The 17579-nt window shown below is 47.4% G+C and overlaps 1 protein-coding gene across 1 annotated transcript; it reads right to left on the bottom strand.

Moving 5' to 3' along the window:
- Window positions 1-4591: 4591 nt before the first annotated feature.
- Window positions 4592-15706, bottom strand: WBP2 (WW domain binding protein 2). The gene is given in 13 exon segments (XM_044003292.1): window positions 4592-4929; window positions 5070-5146; window positions 5535-5657; window positions 5882-5995; window positions 5998-6015; window positions 6780-6832; window positions 6834-6870; window positions 7983-8058; window positions 8060-8124; window positions 10423-10509; window positions 10512-10531; window positions 13506-13707; window positions 15703-15706. Coding segments are annotated over 13 exon segments (1038 nt in total). The 3' UTR covers window positions 4592-4767.
- Between the last annotated feature and the right edge of the window lie 1873 nt (window positions 15707-17579).

Genomic DNA, 17579 nt, shown 5'->3' with positions numbered 1-17579 from the left:
GTTTGTGGGAGGGCATCCAGCACAAGACCTTTGGCCTTCGGACGCCTGTATCTTGATGGCCTGGCGCAAGAGAGGAAAGACGGCGAGAGGACTGAGAGAGGGGGGTGCCATGGTGGATAGTTCTTCTCTTCTCCTGATAAGGGAGACCGGCCAGTAACACTGGGTTGTGCAAAACAGGCTCAGGGTACAGCCACCCCCAGTGGGGTGAGGCTGGGATGTATTTGGTGAGAGGGAGGCGGGGAGAGAGAGGAAAAGGAAGTCATAGAGTCTTACTGGGTTTCCTCCATGCAGGGGTATAGAGGTTGGGCCCCCAGGTCCCTTTCTTCTTCCTCCTATCTGGATCCCTCCCTCTGGACTGTCCCTCCCCCTTCTAAGAGTCTGAAGCTGGGCCTCGTAGGAGTACGGTTGCTGGCAAGGACATTGGGAAGGTCTAACCCCACTACTCTATAGTGTAGCTGTCTGGGACTGTTTGGCAGTCTGCCTCTTTCCCTAGAAATCAGACACAGGCTATAGGGAAGATGATCTAGGGATGGCAGCGCAGATTTGACCTTCAGGTGTTCTCCTGGAAGCTATGCCTCACTAGCTCCAAGAAGCCCCAGGACTGCAGGAGGAGAGGAGGAAATCTCTCCCTTCCCAGAATAGGTAAGTCTCCCCCAAGCTAAGAACCACGTGTGCAGATACCTGGGAGGTTTCTACCCAGCCTATCCCGAAAGTGGACATTCCACCGAGGTGAGATACCTGGCTCCACCCAGAAAGCAAAAGAGATACCTTCTTTGGTCTTAACCCCAGCCCCACCTACAGCCAACTTTCTCCCTTTCAAATGAGCTCCTAGTACCAAGTACCTAGATATCCATCTAGGATCTGAGGGTAATTCATTGGAGCTGAGAGTAGAGGCTAATGTGACCAGGTGTTTGTAAAGGTAAGGTAAAACTGATGATTAAGTTCATGAGAATTGAAGGGGTAGAGGAATTGGGGAGGCCTGAGTACTTGAAGGGCATAGGGATTGGTATGTGAAAGCCAATAGTGAGGGGGCCACTGAGCTTGAGGAGGTGAAGGTCCATAGATAACTGCGGCTGCCAGGCTATGCATAGACTGGAGGGATTGGGGGGGACGGGGGTGTTTAAACATGTAAAGTCAAGCAAAATATTAGCCATGTTGCAAAGTGGAAGAAAAGAACTGAGTGAAAAAGCACTCTGGAGGTGGAGAGCATTTTTCATGAGTCCTTTGGAATCGTGTGGGATCATTGTATCAATTACCGTTACAATGTTGCTGTTACTTTGTAGAATGTTCTCCTGGTTCTATTCACTTCACTTTGTATTAGTTTATAAGTTTTCCCAGATTTTTCTGAAAACATTCAGCTCTTCCTTTCTTATAGCACAATCGTATTCTATTACAATCATATTCAATTTATTTATCCACTCCACAATCGATAGGCATTGTCTCATTTTCTGGGGTTTTTGGTTGTTGGGTTTTTTTGTCACCACAAAAAGAGCTGTTACAATTTTGTACCTATAGGTCCTTTTTCTTTGATCTCTCTGGGATACAGACCTAGTGGTAGAATTGCTGGGTCAAAAGGTATCCAGTTTTGGGCAGCTATGTGGCACAATAGATAGAGCACCAGCCCTGGATTCAGGAGGACCTGAGTTCAAATTTGGCCTCACACACTTGACACTAGCTGTGTGATCCTGGGCAAGTCATTTAACCCTCATTGCCCCACAAAAAACAAACAAAAAAAGGTATGCAGTTTTTATCACTTTGGGCAGTTTCAAAACATTCTTCAAATGATTTTTCAAGATGGTTAGATCAGTTCACAACTCCAAGAGTGCGTTTAGTGCCCCTATTTTTCCACATCCCCTCCTGCATTAGTCATTTTACTAATCTGACCTGTTAGCTAGCCAATCTGATAGGTAGTACTCACTTGTCTTAATTTGCATTTCTTTAAGCAATAGTGAGTTAGAGCAAAGCTTCTTAAACTGTGGGTCTTCACCCAATGTAAGGGTTGCAACAGTAAAATAGGTTTGTATACCTATTTTATATACCTATACACCCAGGGTCACGTAAAAATTTCTCTGGTGAAAAGGGGTCGCAAGTGGAAAGTTTAAGAAATCCTGATTTAGAGCATTTTTTTCTTAACTATTGATCTCTTTGATTTCTTCCCAAAACTGTCAGTTCATACAAGGTGTTGGGATTCTTATACATTATTCTTTGTTTTGCTTTTTGGTGAGGTAATTGGGGTTGACTTGCCCAGGGTCACACAGCTAGTGTTGTGTCTGAGGCCACATTTGAACTGAGGTCCCCTTCTGAATCCAGGGCAGTGCTCTATCCACCTTTGCCACCCTAGCTGCCCCCACGGTGTTGGGATTCTTAATGGTGATGGTGGCAAAGGAAGGTCTGAAAGTGACAGTGGGAAGCAAGAAGTGTGCTAGATCCTCTCTTTTTTGTTTTTTTTTTCTGGTTAAGTGACTTGCCCAAGGTCACACAACTAATAAGTGTTGAGACCAGATTTGAACTCAGGTCCTCATGAATCCAGGGATGGTGCTTTATCCATGTGCTACGTAGCTGTCCCTAGATCCTCTTTCTGACCTGGGTGTCAGGGGTTGTTGAAGTACCAGCCAGGCCTTGGAAAAGATTGACCCAGATATGGTGTATTCAGGAAAAACTTCTGGCCTGTTTAAGCGAGGGAGGCGAGGACACCTCTTGCCTCAGTCCTGACTAATCTTGGCCAATCTCCCATGACCTCAATCACCCAGGTTGGGCTTCTAGTCCTAGCTGGTGGGGGGCTGCAGCCTTCCAGATCCCTCTTCCCAATGCTTCCCAGGAGGGGGCCATAGTGTAAGTCTATGTGCTCTTCCCCCCATTCTCCATGTCCCAGGGATGTCAGCATGGGCAAACACAGCCCTGGTAGGTCCACATCTCTTACTAACCTCTGAAGTCCAGGAAGTTTGAATGGCCTATGCTGAACGAGAAGGAATTCTGTGTATAGGGCGTAGGAAAGTTATAATCCACAGGGCTGAGGGTTTTTTGTTTTTTTGGTGAGGCAATTGGGGTTAAGTGACTTGCCCAGGGTCACACAGCTATGTAAGTGTTAAGTGTCATGAGGCCAGATTTGGACTCAGGTCCTCCCTGACTCCAGGGCCAGTGCTCTATCCCACGGGGCTGAGTTTTACGATGGATCTGCAGGGATCCATCTTACTGTGGCCCACATATCAGCCCAGAGCCCCTTGTAACTAATGAATTTCAGTGACGGGGCAGCAGGGTTGTGCCTGAGAATTCACTTCTGCACCATAGGAATTCAAGGTATGTAAGATGAGGAACAAGTAGACTAGCTCTCTTCTAGTCCAAACCACATCCACAGATGTACTCAGCATTCCTTCACTGATAGCACTCAGTCTGGGACCAGACTGCAAAAGGAAGAAAGGGTTATCCAGGGGACAAGCAGCGACACTCCCACAATTCTTCAGCCTTTGGCTCTGGCAGACTTCTGCATGGGGCAGTTTCTAAGCTGGGGCATGTTGGAATCAAAATCTGGGCTCAGTCTTGGAGGAGACAGACAGAGAGGAAAGATGAGAGGATGAAGCCTGGTGAGAACTGGCACTTCCCAGAGGATTCACCCTCACCCCATGCTGCTGGGAGCCCCCAATACACCGATGTCTAGGCAGGTCAGGGATCACACACACAGGGAGACAGGAAGGTCAAGCTACTTCATCTTTACTACATCATCGTTTTGGCAAACAAATCAAGGTGCAACAGGGTTTATTTCACATTAATATATTAACTGGATTTTTGTTCAAATAAATAGGGAGTTCTCTTTTAAATAACGATCTTCTCACACTCTGGCCAGTCCAAAAGGAAATGAAAGTAGTGCATCCAGGGGAGTCACCAATTGGGCATGAAGCTCAAAGTTAGAGATGAGAACTGAATTGGGGCTAACAACACACACCTTTTTACTCAGGACTGAGCCAGGCCCCAAGATTCAGTGGACACTTGTCCCCAGGTATACCTGATTCTGGCCTGTTGAGGAGCCCTAGGGAGGGTGAGATAAGATGTGCAATCTTCAGCTCTGAGCCTAGGTGACCCTCTGGGCACAGGAGGGAACCTCAAGACCCCTTAAAAGCATGAGTTAAGAATACAGGGGAGCAAAGCCAAGCAGTCGTTTGGATATTTTCTCCCTAGCTGAACAGTCTATCTTTTATTCTCTCTCCACCAGTCCCAGGCATTGCAGGCTCATGACCAAAAAATACAACCAAGTGGTGGGGCTATAAAAGGAAAGATAGTAGGAGTAGGAACAGGTGTGACACCCCCAAAAGGGATGGGAATAAGAAAGATGGGGCTCTTGAGGGCACGCCACCACCGGATCTTCTGCTCACACTGGAAACCCAGACTAGACTTCACAGCCAGCGAAATCAGAGTGGTGATGGAATGTGGGGAGGGCTGAAGGGGAACCCTTGGGGATGAGTGCCAAGTCACTCTGCAGGTCTGGGAGCTAGGAACACCCCTCTGCTGCTGAGCGGGAGGAGCCACAAGTACAGACCAAAATGAATTAAAACAAATAAGATTGCTGGGTAGGAGCTGGTCAGGAAACAGTCCCCCTCCTTATGGGAAGCAGTGTTAATGCAAAAAGGAGGTAAAACAGACATGGCGACTGAGCAGAAGGTGCCAGTGACGAAGGTGGAGAGGAGAGGTATCAGTGTTGCTAGGCCAGCTGGAGCTCTCCCAGGCTACTCCCCTTCTCTCTCTGTGCCTGTCACTGCTAACCTACACACGGGCCTAGAGGAAAGCGCAGGTCTGACAACAAGCCAGCCCACCGACTCCAAACTCAGCTCTGGGGGGAAGAAGGGAGCAGGTGAGTGATGAGGAGACTAGACTGCAGGGACATCTACTGGTCTTCTTGTCTTCTGGGGGGTAGTATGGAGGTGGTGGGGGCTGGTCCTAAAGAAAAGAGAAAAAGAAATTGGCCCAACTCAAGAGCACAGGACAACCCCCCTCCCCTAACCCTCTCACGCTGATTTCTAGCTAGTGCTTTACCCAGCCAGGCTGGTGCCCTCCCACCCAGCCCTGGCACACTCAACCGTGGGCATGTAGACATTATGGGGATTGACAGGGTTGTAGTAGGCGCTGGCCAGCAGCTTCGCAGCTTTTGCTTCAGCTAAAAAGAAACACCCCCGCCCCAGCATGACTGGGTTATCGTCCATCCTTTCCCTTCTCCAAGGGAGTGAGGTCAGTGGCCCCTCTAGATTCACTGATCCTAACCCAGAGCAGCTGCTGGTGCCTGCCCCTCCCCACCCCTTCCACCCAGCTCCAACTGACTCAGCACAGCTGCAGCTGGAGACATTGGGAATTATGGACCCGAGATGTCTGGGTGGCCACTGATCTCCAGAGGGTGCAATCAAGCAGAGGGAGGAAGATGGGCAATGTCTACTTTTACCTTGTCAGCTTCCTTCCCACTTTCTAGGGTTCTCTAGAGATGCTGGGGAAGTGGACCCTCCTAGCGGGGCAGGGGTGGGGGGAAGCACTGCTAGCAGTGGGTCCCTTACCTGCAGGAGTAGATGGTACATCAGGGCCACCCACAGGTGGTTCCATGGGTCCAGGATATGGAGGTGGTGGGGGCTGCATGTATCCTATGGCCCCATCCATCATGGGAGGTCCTGGATAAAACTCTGCTTGGCAAAACACCAAGAGCCAAATAACCGGCCTGGACAGATGGCTCTCTAGGGTAAACACCTGACCGCTGAGTCACACATACAATTCAACTAGCACATCAGCAGACCCAGACAGACTTCTGTTTCTCTGTCAAACCTTCAACAAATTCTAAATTTACACCAACACAGACACCTCCCCCCTCCCTTTTACCCAGTGACCAGTAGAAGCGAAACAGACTCACCGGGTGGAGGTGGTGCATAGGGATAGCTTGGAGGGTTTGGGTACATTCCATTGGCAGCTGGCATAGGAAAAGCATAGGCTCCATTGGGCATGTAAGAGTACCCATAAGCTCCATTGGGACTTCACCTCTGGAGGCTGCAACCATAGAATAAAAGGGGGCTTACTCAATCAGGGCACAATGAAGAGTGGAGGCTGAGCTGAGGCTCAGATGAAGAGGGTAGATATCCTAAGAATTCACAATTCTCAATTCCTTTTTTTTTTTTTGGTACAGGGAAATGAGGGTTAAATGACTTGCCCAGGGTCACACAGCTAGTGGCAAGTGTCTGAGACCAGATTTGAACTGAGATCCTCCTGAATCCAGGGCCGGTGCTTTATCCACTGCACCACCTAGCCACCCCAATTCCTTTTTTTTTTTTTTTATCTTTTTTAGTGAGGCAATTGGGGTTAAGTGACTTGCTACGGCTACACAGCTAGTAAGTGTTAAGTGTCTGAGGCCGGATTTGAACTCAGGTACTCCTGACTCCAGGGCCGGTGCTCTAACCTACTGCACCATCTAGCTGCCCCAAAAGTCTTCATGCATGTTTTTTTTTTTTTTTTTAGTGAGGCAATTGGGGGTATAGTGAATTGCCCAGGGTCCACACAGCTAATAAGTGTTAAGTATCTAGCAGGCCGATTTGAACTCAGGTACTCTGACTCCAGGGCCGGTGCTCTATCCACTGTGCCACCTAGCTGCCCCTAATTCCTTTCCTTTTTACTGCCTGTCTCGAATATAGGTCAGACGTGCCTGTTTCCTATGTTCAAGATTCTGTGACCCTACCCTGCCAGGATGCCCCATCACAAGCCCAGTCAGTCCTAAAAAACAATCTATCTTTGGTCCTCAACTTTTGGAGTCTTCATACCTTGGGCAGCCACCTGTAGCATGCGCTGTCCAAACTCGATGGCGCCCCTGCTGAAAGGTCAATTTATATACAGCTGATCCTTCCCAGCCACCTGGAGAAAGAAAAGGGAGGAAAACCAGGAACAAAATTAACGAGGTAGAAGAAAGCTAGGCTTTATCTGAAGAGATGGTCATTCGTCCTTTCTGGGACCCTGTCCAACTCCCCTGGAAGCCTGCAGGGAAAGGTTTGGCTCAGCTGTGCCTCTCCCTCATTGCCAAGACTGCACCTGGACTTTGGCCCACACCCGGTCCTGGCTTAGCCGCATGGCTGCCTCCTTCCCACCAGCATTTGTCAGCAGAACAAAGAGCTTTTCCTGCACCAGCAGAGCCCCGAGTGCTAAGGTGCTTACTGGAGCACTCCTGTCCTTGCAGGTGGGGGATAAGTTATCATTAGGTGAGGTGGCAGCAATGTGGAGAGAGGCAGAAGGCCCAGATCCAGTGACAAAGGACACAGTCCTGCTTTGGCCTCAAGACTAAGAGGAAGAGCCTCTCACCTTAGGTCTAAGTCTCAATGAAGCCAACAATAAGAGTGACTCCATGAGGCCAAGAATCTCAAAGCAAAGGTCGATATTATCATGTTCTAGGGACCAAAAGAAACCTAAGTCATGCAGAAGGCACCAGAGTGAAGGCCTTGAAGGCTAACTGAGAGCTCCTGGGTGGCAGGACCTGCTCAGATGAGGAAGATCAAATACAAGCACAGTTCTCAGGTGCCGGCAGAGGGAGACCTTTAAAGACCTCTCCGCATTTAAAAAGGGCTTCTCTTCTGCACCCAGGCTAGAATACAAGGTCCCCTCTCCCAAGAGAATTTAAGGTTCCTGTTCACAGCTGAAATTTTTAAAAGATAATCTCCAGGCACAGATGGAAAAACTGTGTCTTCATTTGTATGAAAAGACCCAAAATGTCATTTAAAATACTAACATTTCACAGGCCCTTAAAAACAACTGTCCTTCTCGAGCCCATAGACCTCTAATTGATCAGCTACCTTAAGTTTTGATTTGTGAATTAAATATAGAACTGGGAAAATGCCCCTGGGGGAAGGAGGATGAGGAAGGGTGGAGAAAGGACCAAAACAAATGCCCACAAGGCAACAGCCAATTGTAACTAAGAGTTCCTTTCTGGTAGGCTTGTCCTATACCCAGTCTCAGTCTGTCTCAGTCTGACAGACCTCCTGGCTTCTGCCTTCACTGTTCCCCCTGATGTAATTTGCCACCAAACAGCAAGCGCTGCTTGATCTCATAGTCCCTTCATTAGGTAAAACGGCATCATGAATGACTGCATGGAGTCTTTTCCCTTGGACAGAAAATCACCTGTGGGAACAGACAAGGACTGGCATCACGAGAGAAAACCTGAGGCTGTTTTACTAGCATCTATCTCCCTGATTTTCCTAAGATTTTTTCTGTTGTTCAGCCAAATGTACACCCAGTTTCAAAGGGGCCTCCGTGAGCCTATCCATCATACTAGAGTAAGCAAACAGTGCATCACTGTACTACAGCAGATCCCCAGGGTGGGGGCATATAGAACAAGGAATATTCCTCTCAGGAGGCTATTAGCACATGAATTAGATACCTGCCAAGAGGCAGACACTGTACTAAGCAAGGAGAACAGGAAACCAGAAATACAACAGTCCCACTTTACAAGGAGCAGAAGCCCCAAGAACACACGAAACAGACACATGACCATATACACAAAATATATGTGAAGAAGTTTATGTGGATATGTACAAGGCAATAAGCCTCATGAAGGATGTCGCACTTGAGTTGAGCTCTGAAGGACACCCAAGGGAATCTAGGAGTGGGAGCTGAGAAGGAAGGGTATGCCAGGCATAGGGGACAGCTTCTGCAAAGGCCCAGAGGCAGGAGATGGAAGGTCATGTGTATGAGATGGGAGACAAAGTGTGAATGTGAAGAATGAAGTAGGATAGTTTGGGCCCAAACCAAGCACGTAAAGGGGAGTACCGTGTGAGTTAAAAAAAAATTAGGCTGGAATCAGACTGTGTCAAAGAGAAGTTTGCATTTGATTGTAAAGGTAAAAGAACTATTCTTTGTCCCGGGTAAGCAACATGATCAGACCTGTGCTCTGGGGACAGCACTGTGGTAGCACTTTTGGACCACGGATTGAAGTGAATAACTTCAGGCAAGATGACCAATTATATATAAAAAACCAAAAAAGCATATGCTGAGAAGGGGCCAATGCAAAAGATCTTTACCAGGACTAGGTATAAATACAAGATAAAATGAATCGGACACTTTGGAAAAGTACAAACGAATATATATTTCCAGGTTATGATGCTGCTGTGGCACCTGAGCATCAGGTAGGTATGAAGAAAGGCTTCTTGAAAAGGTTGAAGTAAACATTGAACCTCAAAGAGTTAAAGACTGTTGTTGTTTATCCTTCCTTCTCCCCCACTCCCTTTTTTGGCAAGGAAATAGCCTTAAGTGATTTGCCCAGGGTCACAAATATGTGTCCTTCCTTCTCAAAGAGGACCATGACATCCAAGTGATGTCATGACTTACAGTAAATTGGATTTAAGTGAGGGCTGTGCATTTACCACCCTCCTCCATAGCCATCAGGTTTCAGTGGCAAAGATAACATCAGAACAAATGGAGATGGCCCCCGCCCTGTGCAGTGGAAGACCAGGGCCTTTTTTGAGCCAAGGCCTTTCCCAGGTCTCAGTAATAAACAAATAAATAGAAGGAGGGAGGGAAAAGAAGGAAAGGAGGAAAGGAGGAAGGAAAGGAAGGAAAGGAAGGAAGGAAAGTCTGAAAGAGGAAAGCCCTCAAGGTTTCTGGCTAAAACACAAGCAATTGCTATTGCACTCATAGACATTAAGAGGCCAAACAATGGCTCCCTGCCATACTGTTCTGGAGCAATCAAGCAAATTACCTGGGAGGTTCAGAGTTTTAGAAATATATCTAAAATCCCTGTCTTAATTTGTCTGTCTGTATGAAATTCAAGATGGTAACTTTGACCTATAGATACGCGGCCAGCTTATAAGAAATCTCTCTACTCTGCTAAACCATGAGGATTAAGATAACACAATGTCCCTTCCCAAGAGACAACACAAATAAGCATCAATGGGCAACTAAAGGAGAGGAGTCTTTTCAGGGAACACCTTCTGTTCTCTAGGGCTAATGGAAACCCAGTTTATTAAGCCTTTGGGAAGGATGCAAGTTCCCTTTTGCTAGCTGGCTGTTTCTCCTCCTACAAGGCACTGCTGGCCTATTTTCCTGGCTGGGGCATTTGTTGCTGTGTCACCATATTCATCATTCTGCCAGAGAAGCTTCAGGCTAACAGTTGCCTTTTGTTGAAATCAAAATGAAAAAACACCCAAACCCATTCCTAGGTCTATGTCAATCCAGCAGCTCTAGCCACCTGTATATATACAGAAGGTGGCAGTGTTGGAGTTTGCAGAAATTTACTCAGCAGCTGTCAGGCTCACCTACCTGGAGACACCAAAGAAACAGCACAGAGATGGGGAAATAAAAAGTCATTAATGTTTCAGGGGCATCCAACCTCACTGACCAGTGTCAGCGTTGCTAGAAACCCGAGTCACTCTCCTAAAATGTCAGGCCTCAAATTGACAGGTAAGGACTCCTAAGACTTACTCTGTAAGGAGTCAAAATAGAGGCTGCCTTTCTTGGTTCCTTTGAAGGCATCTGTCATGTGATCCATGTCACTGAAGGAGAGTTCACATGATCATAGGTCATTAGAATGCTACAACAGGAAGGGAGAAAAAAGATTAAGAAGACTGGAGATGTGGTTTGAAGCCTGGATAAAAAGCCCTGTATTTCCCATAGTCCCTCAAATTCCTCCTCTCCCTCCCTCTGCATCCACCTTCCCCCCAAATCTCAACAAGCAATGTCTGCAGGAGGCCCCAACATGCTGCAAACCGGCTCCATCTGGAGTTAAGTGCCAACGGAGGAACGGGAGACTGCAGTCTGCAAGGTTCAAGTGATGTCACAAAAAATAACTTTTGGGGGGGAGGGTGCAGGGCAATGAGGGTAAGTGACTTGCCCAGGGTCACACAGCTAGTAAACTGTCAAGTGTCTGAGGCCAGATTTGAACTCAGGTCTTCCTGAATCCAGGGCCAGAGCTTTATCCACTGTGCCACCCAGCTGCCCCTCCCCACCCCAATCATTGAGTGTTTTTTTTTTTTGCAGGTTACGATGAGGGTTAAGTGACTTGCCCAGGGTCACACAGCCAGTAACTGTCAAGTGTCTGAGGGCCAGATTTGAACTCAGGTCTTCCTGAATCCAGGGCCAGTGCTTTATCCACTGTGCCACCCAGCTGCCCCCTCCCCCCCAATCAATGGTGTTTATTTTTTTTTTGAGGTCGATGAGGGTTAAGTGACTTGCCCAGGGTCACACAGCCAGTAAATTTCAAGTGTCTGAGGCTGGATTTGAACTCAGGTCCTGCTGAGTCCAGGGCCCTGTGCTTTATCCACTGCTCCATCTAGCTGCCCCCAATCGATATTCTTTTTTTTATTTATTTTTGCGGGGCAATTGGGGTTAAGTGACTTGCCAGGGTCACACCAGCTAGTAAGTGTTAAGTGTCTGAGGCCAGATTTGACTCAGGTCCTCCTGAATCCAGGGCTGGTGCTCTATCCATTGTGCCACCTAGCTGCCCCCCCAATCGTTATTCTTAACAGACACTTGACACTAGCTGTGTGCCTCTGGAAAGTCACTTAACCCTCACTGCCCTGCTCCCCACCCCCACCCCCCAAAAGAATAAGGATTAGACAGATGATACATGAAGTCTTTTCCAACTCTGTAATTTTATGAGATATCTAGTTGCAGGTATGCCCACTTAGAGAAAATGTAAAACAGGTAAATGATGAAATGATGATGAAAAAGGACTCACACCAGGGTTTCCCTTTAAATAATAAAAGTATGAAGGAGGTTCAAATGTTAAGTTCAATTTCTACACATTTCCTGGAATGATGCTAAAGAATTTATGTAAAGCAAGGCACATGCTTATTTAACAATCACACAGCATTTAGAAGTGTGGGAGGGAAAGCTAGAGATAGTTCTTGTCCCAGAAACTCCCACTGAGAAAGAATGAAAAATAGTCACAAAAGATGATACTGAATGACAGCAACAGTGTTTCCTTGTTCCAAGAGCCTGTTTGGACACAAAATGTCACAAAACCAATGAGCATCATGGGATATCTCTGATTACAAGATAAAAATTAAGCAACATTCACAGGGGGGTTGGGACTGTCTCCCTCCAACTAATTAGTCATGGAATTTGTGCAGTTATTGTTCCGTTTATTAAGTACCTACTACGTGCCAGGCATTGTGCTAGATGCTGGGTATATATGGACAAAAATGGTGTGGGGGGGAACCAGGGACCCCTGCCCTCAAGGTGTTTATATGTACATGTCCATTTACAAAATAGAGATAATTTGATCACTAATGGATATGGGAAAGGGCAATCAGGAAAGGTTTTCTGCAGATTAAATTTCTGTTGAATTTTGAAACAAGTGATTCTAAGAGAAATTCCAGACATGGGGACTGTGCAAGAGCATTAGATAGATGCAGTGTCCTGTAGGAGAAACATCATAAGACCCATGACAAAAACCTTTCCACTTCAAAGAGAATGGGTGGAACAGAACATGAAACAATACAGGTGGAGAAAAAAGGTTAATTACTAGAAACAGGATGAGCCTGTTGGGTACTGTGTAGGGAAGAAGGGGAAGAGGTCATATTTTTTAGGCCTAAGCTCACACTTGGGCAAATTTGCTTCTCAAGAGTTCTGATTGAAAAGTACTTTTTCCTCTAAACTGGCACAGTGGCCCTTTTGACTTTGTGAAGAGCCTGAGGTTTGTAAAAGGCAGGTACCACGATATACTCAAGGGATAGCATCCTTCCCTATGTCCACAGTAGGCAAAGGGGAGGGGGAGAAAACAGTCCTGAACACAGAACCTGGGGTTGATTTGGGCGGGGGAGGACATTGCAATATCATTTATTGTATGGCCACCCAGAGACCTCCACATAAGAGGGAGTACTCGATAAATTTAATGAGCACCCCCATCCATGTGGTGAATGCTGGGGGCAAAGTCTTAGCTACCTCTCCCCAGCAGTGTAAAAAGTTGTGGGGTTTAGAGCAGAAAGGTTTTTTGGTTTTTTGTTTAATAGGAAAGTGGGTAGGGAATCCAGGAGTCAGTCTCCTGTCTATGTGTCATCAATTTCCCTTTTCTGGGATTTATAATCCTCCCTCTGAAAAATGAAGGAGTCGGACCAAACCACACCCCCCCCCAATATCGCTCTCGGCTCAAACGTCATTCTCCTTTTTGGCTACACCAACCAGGAGACTGACCCATCTGGGCTCGCAAGTTGGGGGTTAAATCATCAAATGGGAAATGTCCAACCCTAAGATTCTTAGGCATCCGTGGGGCTACAAAACCACACCCAACTTTCTACCCAAATCTCCTTCGGGGATACCCTCCCCCCAACCTGAAGCTGTCCTGGCCCTAAAGCCTCCCAAAGGGGGTGGGGATAAGATTCCACACCTCCCCCCCTCCCCAAGGCCGTTACTCTCCCCGCCCCTCCTGGGCACTCGTTTTCCTTCCTCCTCTGCCCCACCTCCTTCGACACCCCCCCACGCTCCTCCCCCCCCCCGTGAAAACCCCCTTCCAACAACCCCAGCTTCCGCGAACCCCCGACGGATCTCTCCGAGGCGCCGCACACTTCTCTGTGTTGTTGACAATCACTCCGCTCTCCGAGTGGTTCCTGTGAGCGCCATGGCAGGGGCCGCACAGACACCCCGCTCCCGAGCTTCTGAGAATAGTGCGCCTGCGCTCCGTACCCTGCCCCGCGTGTCGTCGTTCAGAATAAGGTCTAGCCAATCGCAAGGGTGTGTATGGACGGGGGGGGGGGGGGCGACAACACCCTGATCCCCGAGTCACGTGAGCGCACTTACTTCTCTTTTCTCCCCCCTCCCCCCCTTCTTCCGCCTTCTGTGGTTTTTTTTTTTTCCTCCACCCCCACACTTGCTCCCATCGCAAACAAGTCCAAAGACTACAATTCCCGGCATGCAATGATTTGGCCGCGCCCTTCCCCAAGGAGCTGATGGACTTCCGGAGCACCAGAATGGTGCAGGGCCTTGAGTTCCTGGTTTATAAGGCTGGGTGGAAGTAACTGGAATGTTGAGTTCAAGAAGGGAAGACTAGGGTGTTAGGGGGACAAATCTGGCACCCCGGTACCCAGAATGTCAAGTGGTTCCTTGTTTCTTCTAGGACAGTGGTTCTTGGGGTTTTTTTGTTTTGTTTTGGTTTTTTTTTTGGGGGGGGGGGGTTGGTGAGGCACTTGGGGTTAAGTGACTTGCCCAGGGTCACACAGCTAGTGTTACGTGTCTGAGGCAGGATTTGAACTCAGGTCCTCTTCACTCCAGGGCCGGCGCTCTATCCACTGTGCCACCTAGCTGCCCCCTGGTTTTTTTTTTTTAATTAACTTATTTTTCACATTGGTTCTCCCGTCCTCCCAGGGACTCATATATAACAAATAATATATATAACAAATAACTTTTTTTGGGGGGGCGGGCGGTGATTTGCGGGGCAGTGAGGGTAAGTGACTTGCCCAGGGTTACACAGCTAGTAAGTGTCAAGTGTCAGAGGCCGGATTTGAACTCAGGTACTCCTGAATCCAAGGTGGGTGCTTTATCCACTGCGCCATCTAGCTGCCCCCCAAATGACATTTTTAAAGAAAAAATATGAGCTTTCCCTCACCCCTAAAAAACAACAAACCAATGCATCGAAAAAGTCATGAAAGCATATGTGGTGAAGGACTGTTAAGGGCTCCCTTGAACTTGTCTTTTGAATTGCATATTTTCCAGAAACTCGTAGACAAGGTAGTGCACCACCAGGCCCAGGGACTGCATCCCTGCAAAGGAATGGGGGTGGGGGGCGGAGCGGGGTGTAGAACAGGGGTTCTCTTAGCTTTTTTGTATGTGAAATGGACCCTTTTGGCACTGATGAAGCCCATTGACTCCTCAGAAGAGTGGTTTTTAAACGCTTAAAATAAAATACAAAGGATTACAAAGGAAACCAATTATGTTGACATGCAGTTGTCAAAATATTTTAAAACCAAGTTTACTGACCCCAGATTAAGAATCCTTGTTCCAGTATTAAATACTAGCTCATCAAGCATTATTAAATCATGTGGGAATCATCCACTGATTTTCATCTTTTGGGGCAGAACATTATTTTCTTTCATAAAAGCTTTGGTCCAGCTGAACAGACCTCCTTCTGTGCCTAGCAGAGGAGGTAGATTGGTGGCCCTGGAATAAGGAAGATCTGGGTTTGATGTAGGAGGCAAGGAAACAATCAATATAGGAGAAAATAAGGTCTTTAATCGGGGCAGAGGAATTATAGCTCCTGGTATCTCAAAGCTCGGAAGCTAGGAATACCCAAAGATGGGAACCGAGGACAGGGTTTTTAATGGGGGTAACAGAATAAAAAGGGAACCAAAAGATTGCTCCAGAGTGACATATAGCTAATTAATGTAAATGAACCTTTGACAAAAGAAATAATAGAACAGCACCTAATTTAAGTATAGGCGTTACTGACTCGGAATAGAAACTACTTAATGTAGGTGGACCCTTTTTACATAATAACATAAAGTCCAGGGAGTAAGGTGGGGAACAGTGGGTGGGGATAAGTTGCTTGGGGGAAGGTCCATGAGTCCATCAAGAATCTGGAAAGGACAAAGACAGTCAGCCCCAGGCAATTCACCTGCCCGGTAAAGGGGGGTGGTGGTGGGGAATCAGTTCTCAGTAAATTTTGCAGTTCTCAATAGAAAAACCTAAGACCCAAGCTCTAATTCAGATATTAGCTCTAAAAGGGAGTCAGATCCCAGTTAATGGATAATTTATGTTAGGTTCTCGTACCCATAGTGATCAACATCCAGAACGGACTAGAACGGGTCAGGTCAAACTAACAATAAAGGAAAAAGACAACCTATAGAAATTCTAATGAAAAAATGATTCTATTTTGAAACTAGCCATGGGAATCAGAAAGAGACATGCGCAGAAAAGGCCGAATTTGTCCCCAGATTCACCCCAAAAACACACATCCACAGAAAAAGGTACCCACCTCAGGGGTTGGTTTAGGACCCTCAGGAATTCCAAATTAGGATATGCCCTCCCCTGAAACACCCCTAGGTGGAGAATATTATAATGGAAGGACAGGCTCTCCCTTGTACCTCCCCAAGGTGGAGATTATTATAATGAGTGATAATCGAATTATCCATACTATAAATATAACTGTCTTTCCTTTCCTTTCCTTATTTGAGAGATACCTTTCTAATATTCTGGTTCTCTCCCTGTGGTCACCCACAGCATTGCAATAAAACTTAGGAAACTGAGTCACTGAGTCTTGTAATTCTTTTGGGACGACTCACTATCAATTGGACCCCAAATCCCAGCCCACATCAGGTTCATATTGTGACTCTCTGGACCTGTTTCCTCATCTGCAAAATAGAGGGAATGGACCCAGTGACCTCTAAGATTCTATGATCTCATGATCTTTTGTACTGGCTGTACCCCCAGCCAGTAATACACTTCCTCCTTACCTCTGTCTCCCTAGATCCCGTCAAAGGCTTTACTTTTTTTTTTTTTCCATGGGGACATCCCTTTATTTTCCAATTTTAAAAGGTAGGCATACAAAGGATTACACATTGTGAACAGTTAGAGACCTCAAGGATCATTTAGTAGAAGCCTCTCATTTTAGAAGAAAACTGAGGCTAGGAAAGGGAAGTGACTAAGCCAGGGTCACCAGGTCAGTAAGGCAAAGGTAGCCAGCATTGGACCACACCTGGGAGGGACCAGGGGAGGGGCTGATCAAGGGTTGTAGGTGAGTCTTCTCTTGGCCTTGGGATGAGGCCGGGCTGAGCGCCTAGGAGGGTAGGAGGCCGATGATCTTTGGTTTGGAGGCTGTCCGATCATCTGACTGGGAGTGATGTAGGCCCCTGCCCCCTGCATCTGTCTGGGCCCCGAGTCAGGCAGGAGCGGACCACTGGAAGCAGCCAGAACTCGATTCAGTTTCTGCACTGAGTCCTGCTCCACAGGCTGTAAGCACTGCATGCTGTGAACCTGGGCTGGCCCCGGGGGCCTCTGGGGGGCCTGGTTCCAGAAGGATAGTCACAACTGCAAGTGGGAGTCTGACTTCTTGTTCTCAGAGTTCTGTGCCATCTGGGCATAATCTATATCCTTCTGAGCTGGGAAGTGCCGGGTGGAGCTCCTTGGGGAAATCGGGGCCTTCTCCTGCGTGAGTAGATCAAGAGGCATTTCACCTGGGAGATCCATCGAGGATAGAAGGCTACACCGTTTTACCAGCTGGGGGTAGATAGGGTCAAGCTCTGTCTGCATCTTATTTTCACAGGTTATAATCAGATCCTTTACTTCCATTTTGGCTGCCGGAAGCGCAGCTCCTCTGTGGTTGTTGTTGGTGTTGGCAGATGTCAGGCCCCTTCTCCACGGGGGCTGCTCCCCTCAATGATGGTAGCAAGGGCCGCCGCCTGCTGGTGCAGGATCAAGGTGCGCTCATGTCATATTACATATGAAAGTGACCTAGGTTAGGATTCTATCCCTCACTACTACATCCCTCGGGGAGTACAGGAGTTGTTTCTTTCTTTGTTTTTTCAATCTTTACTCTCTTTCACCCCCGATGCCCCGCCCAATCCAGACGCTTTAAGCAGCAGGAGCTTAATCAGTGTTTGCTAAAGAAGTGAACACGTGGATTGGGCTGCCAGTGCTCCCCTAACTAG

Source organism: Dromiciops gliroides, chromosome 4 (genome assembly GCF_019393635.1).
Source record: "Dromiciops gliroides isolate mDroGli1 chromosome 4, mDroGli1.pri, whole genome shotgun sequence".
Classification (NCBI taxonomy): Eukaryota; Metazoa; Chordata; class Mammalia; order Microbiotheria; family Microbiotheriidae; genus Dromiciops; species Dromiciops gliroides.
The sequence above is the reverse complement of the archived record's forward strand: the minus strand, read 5'-3'. Positions and strand labels throughout refer to the sequence as shown.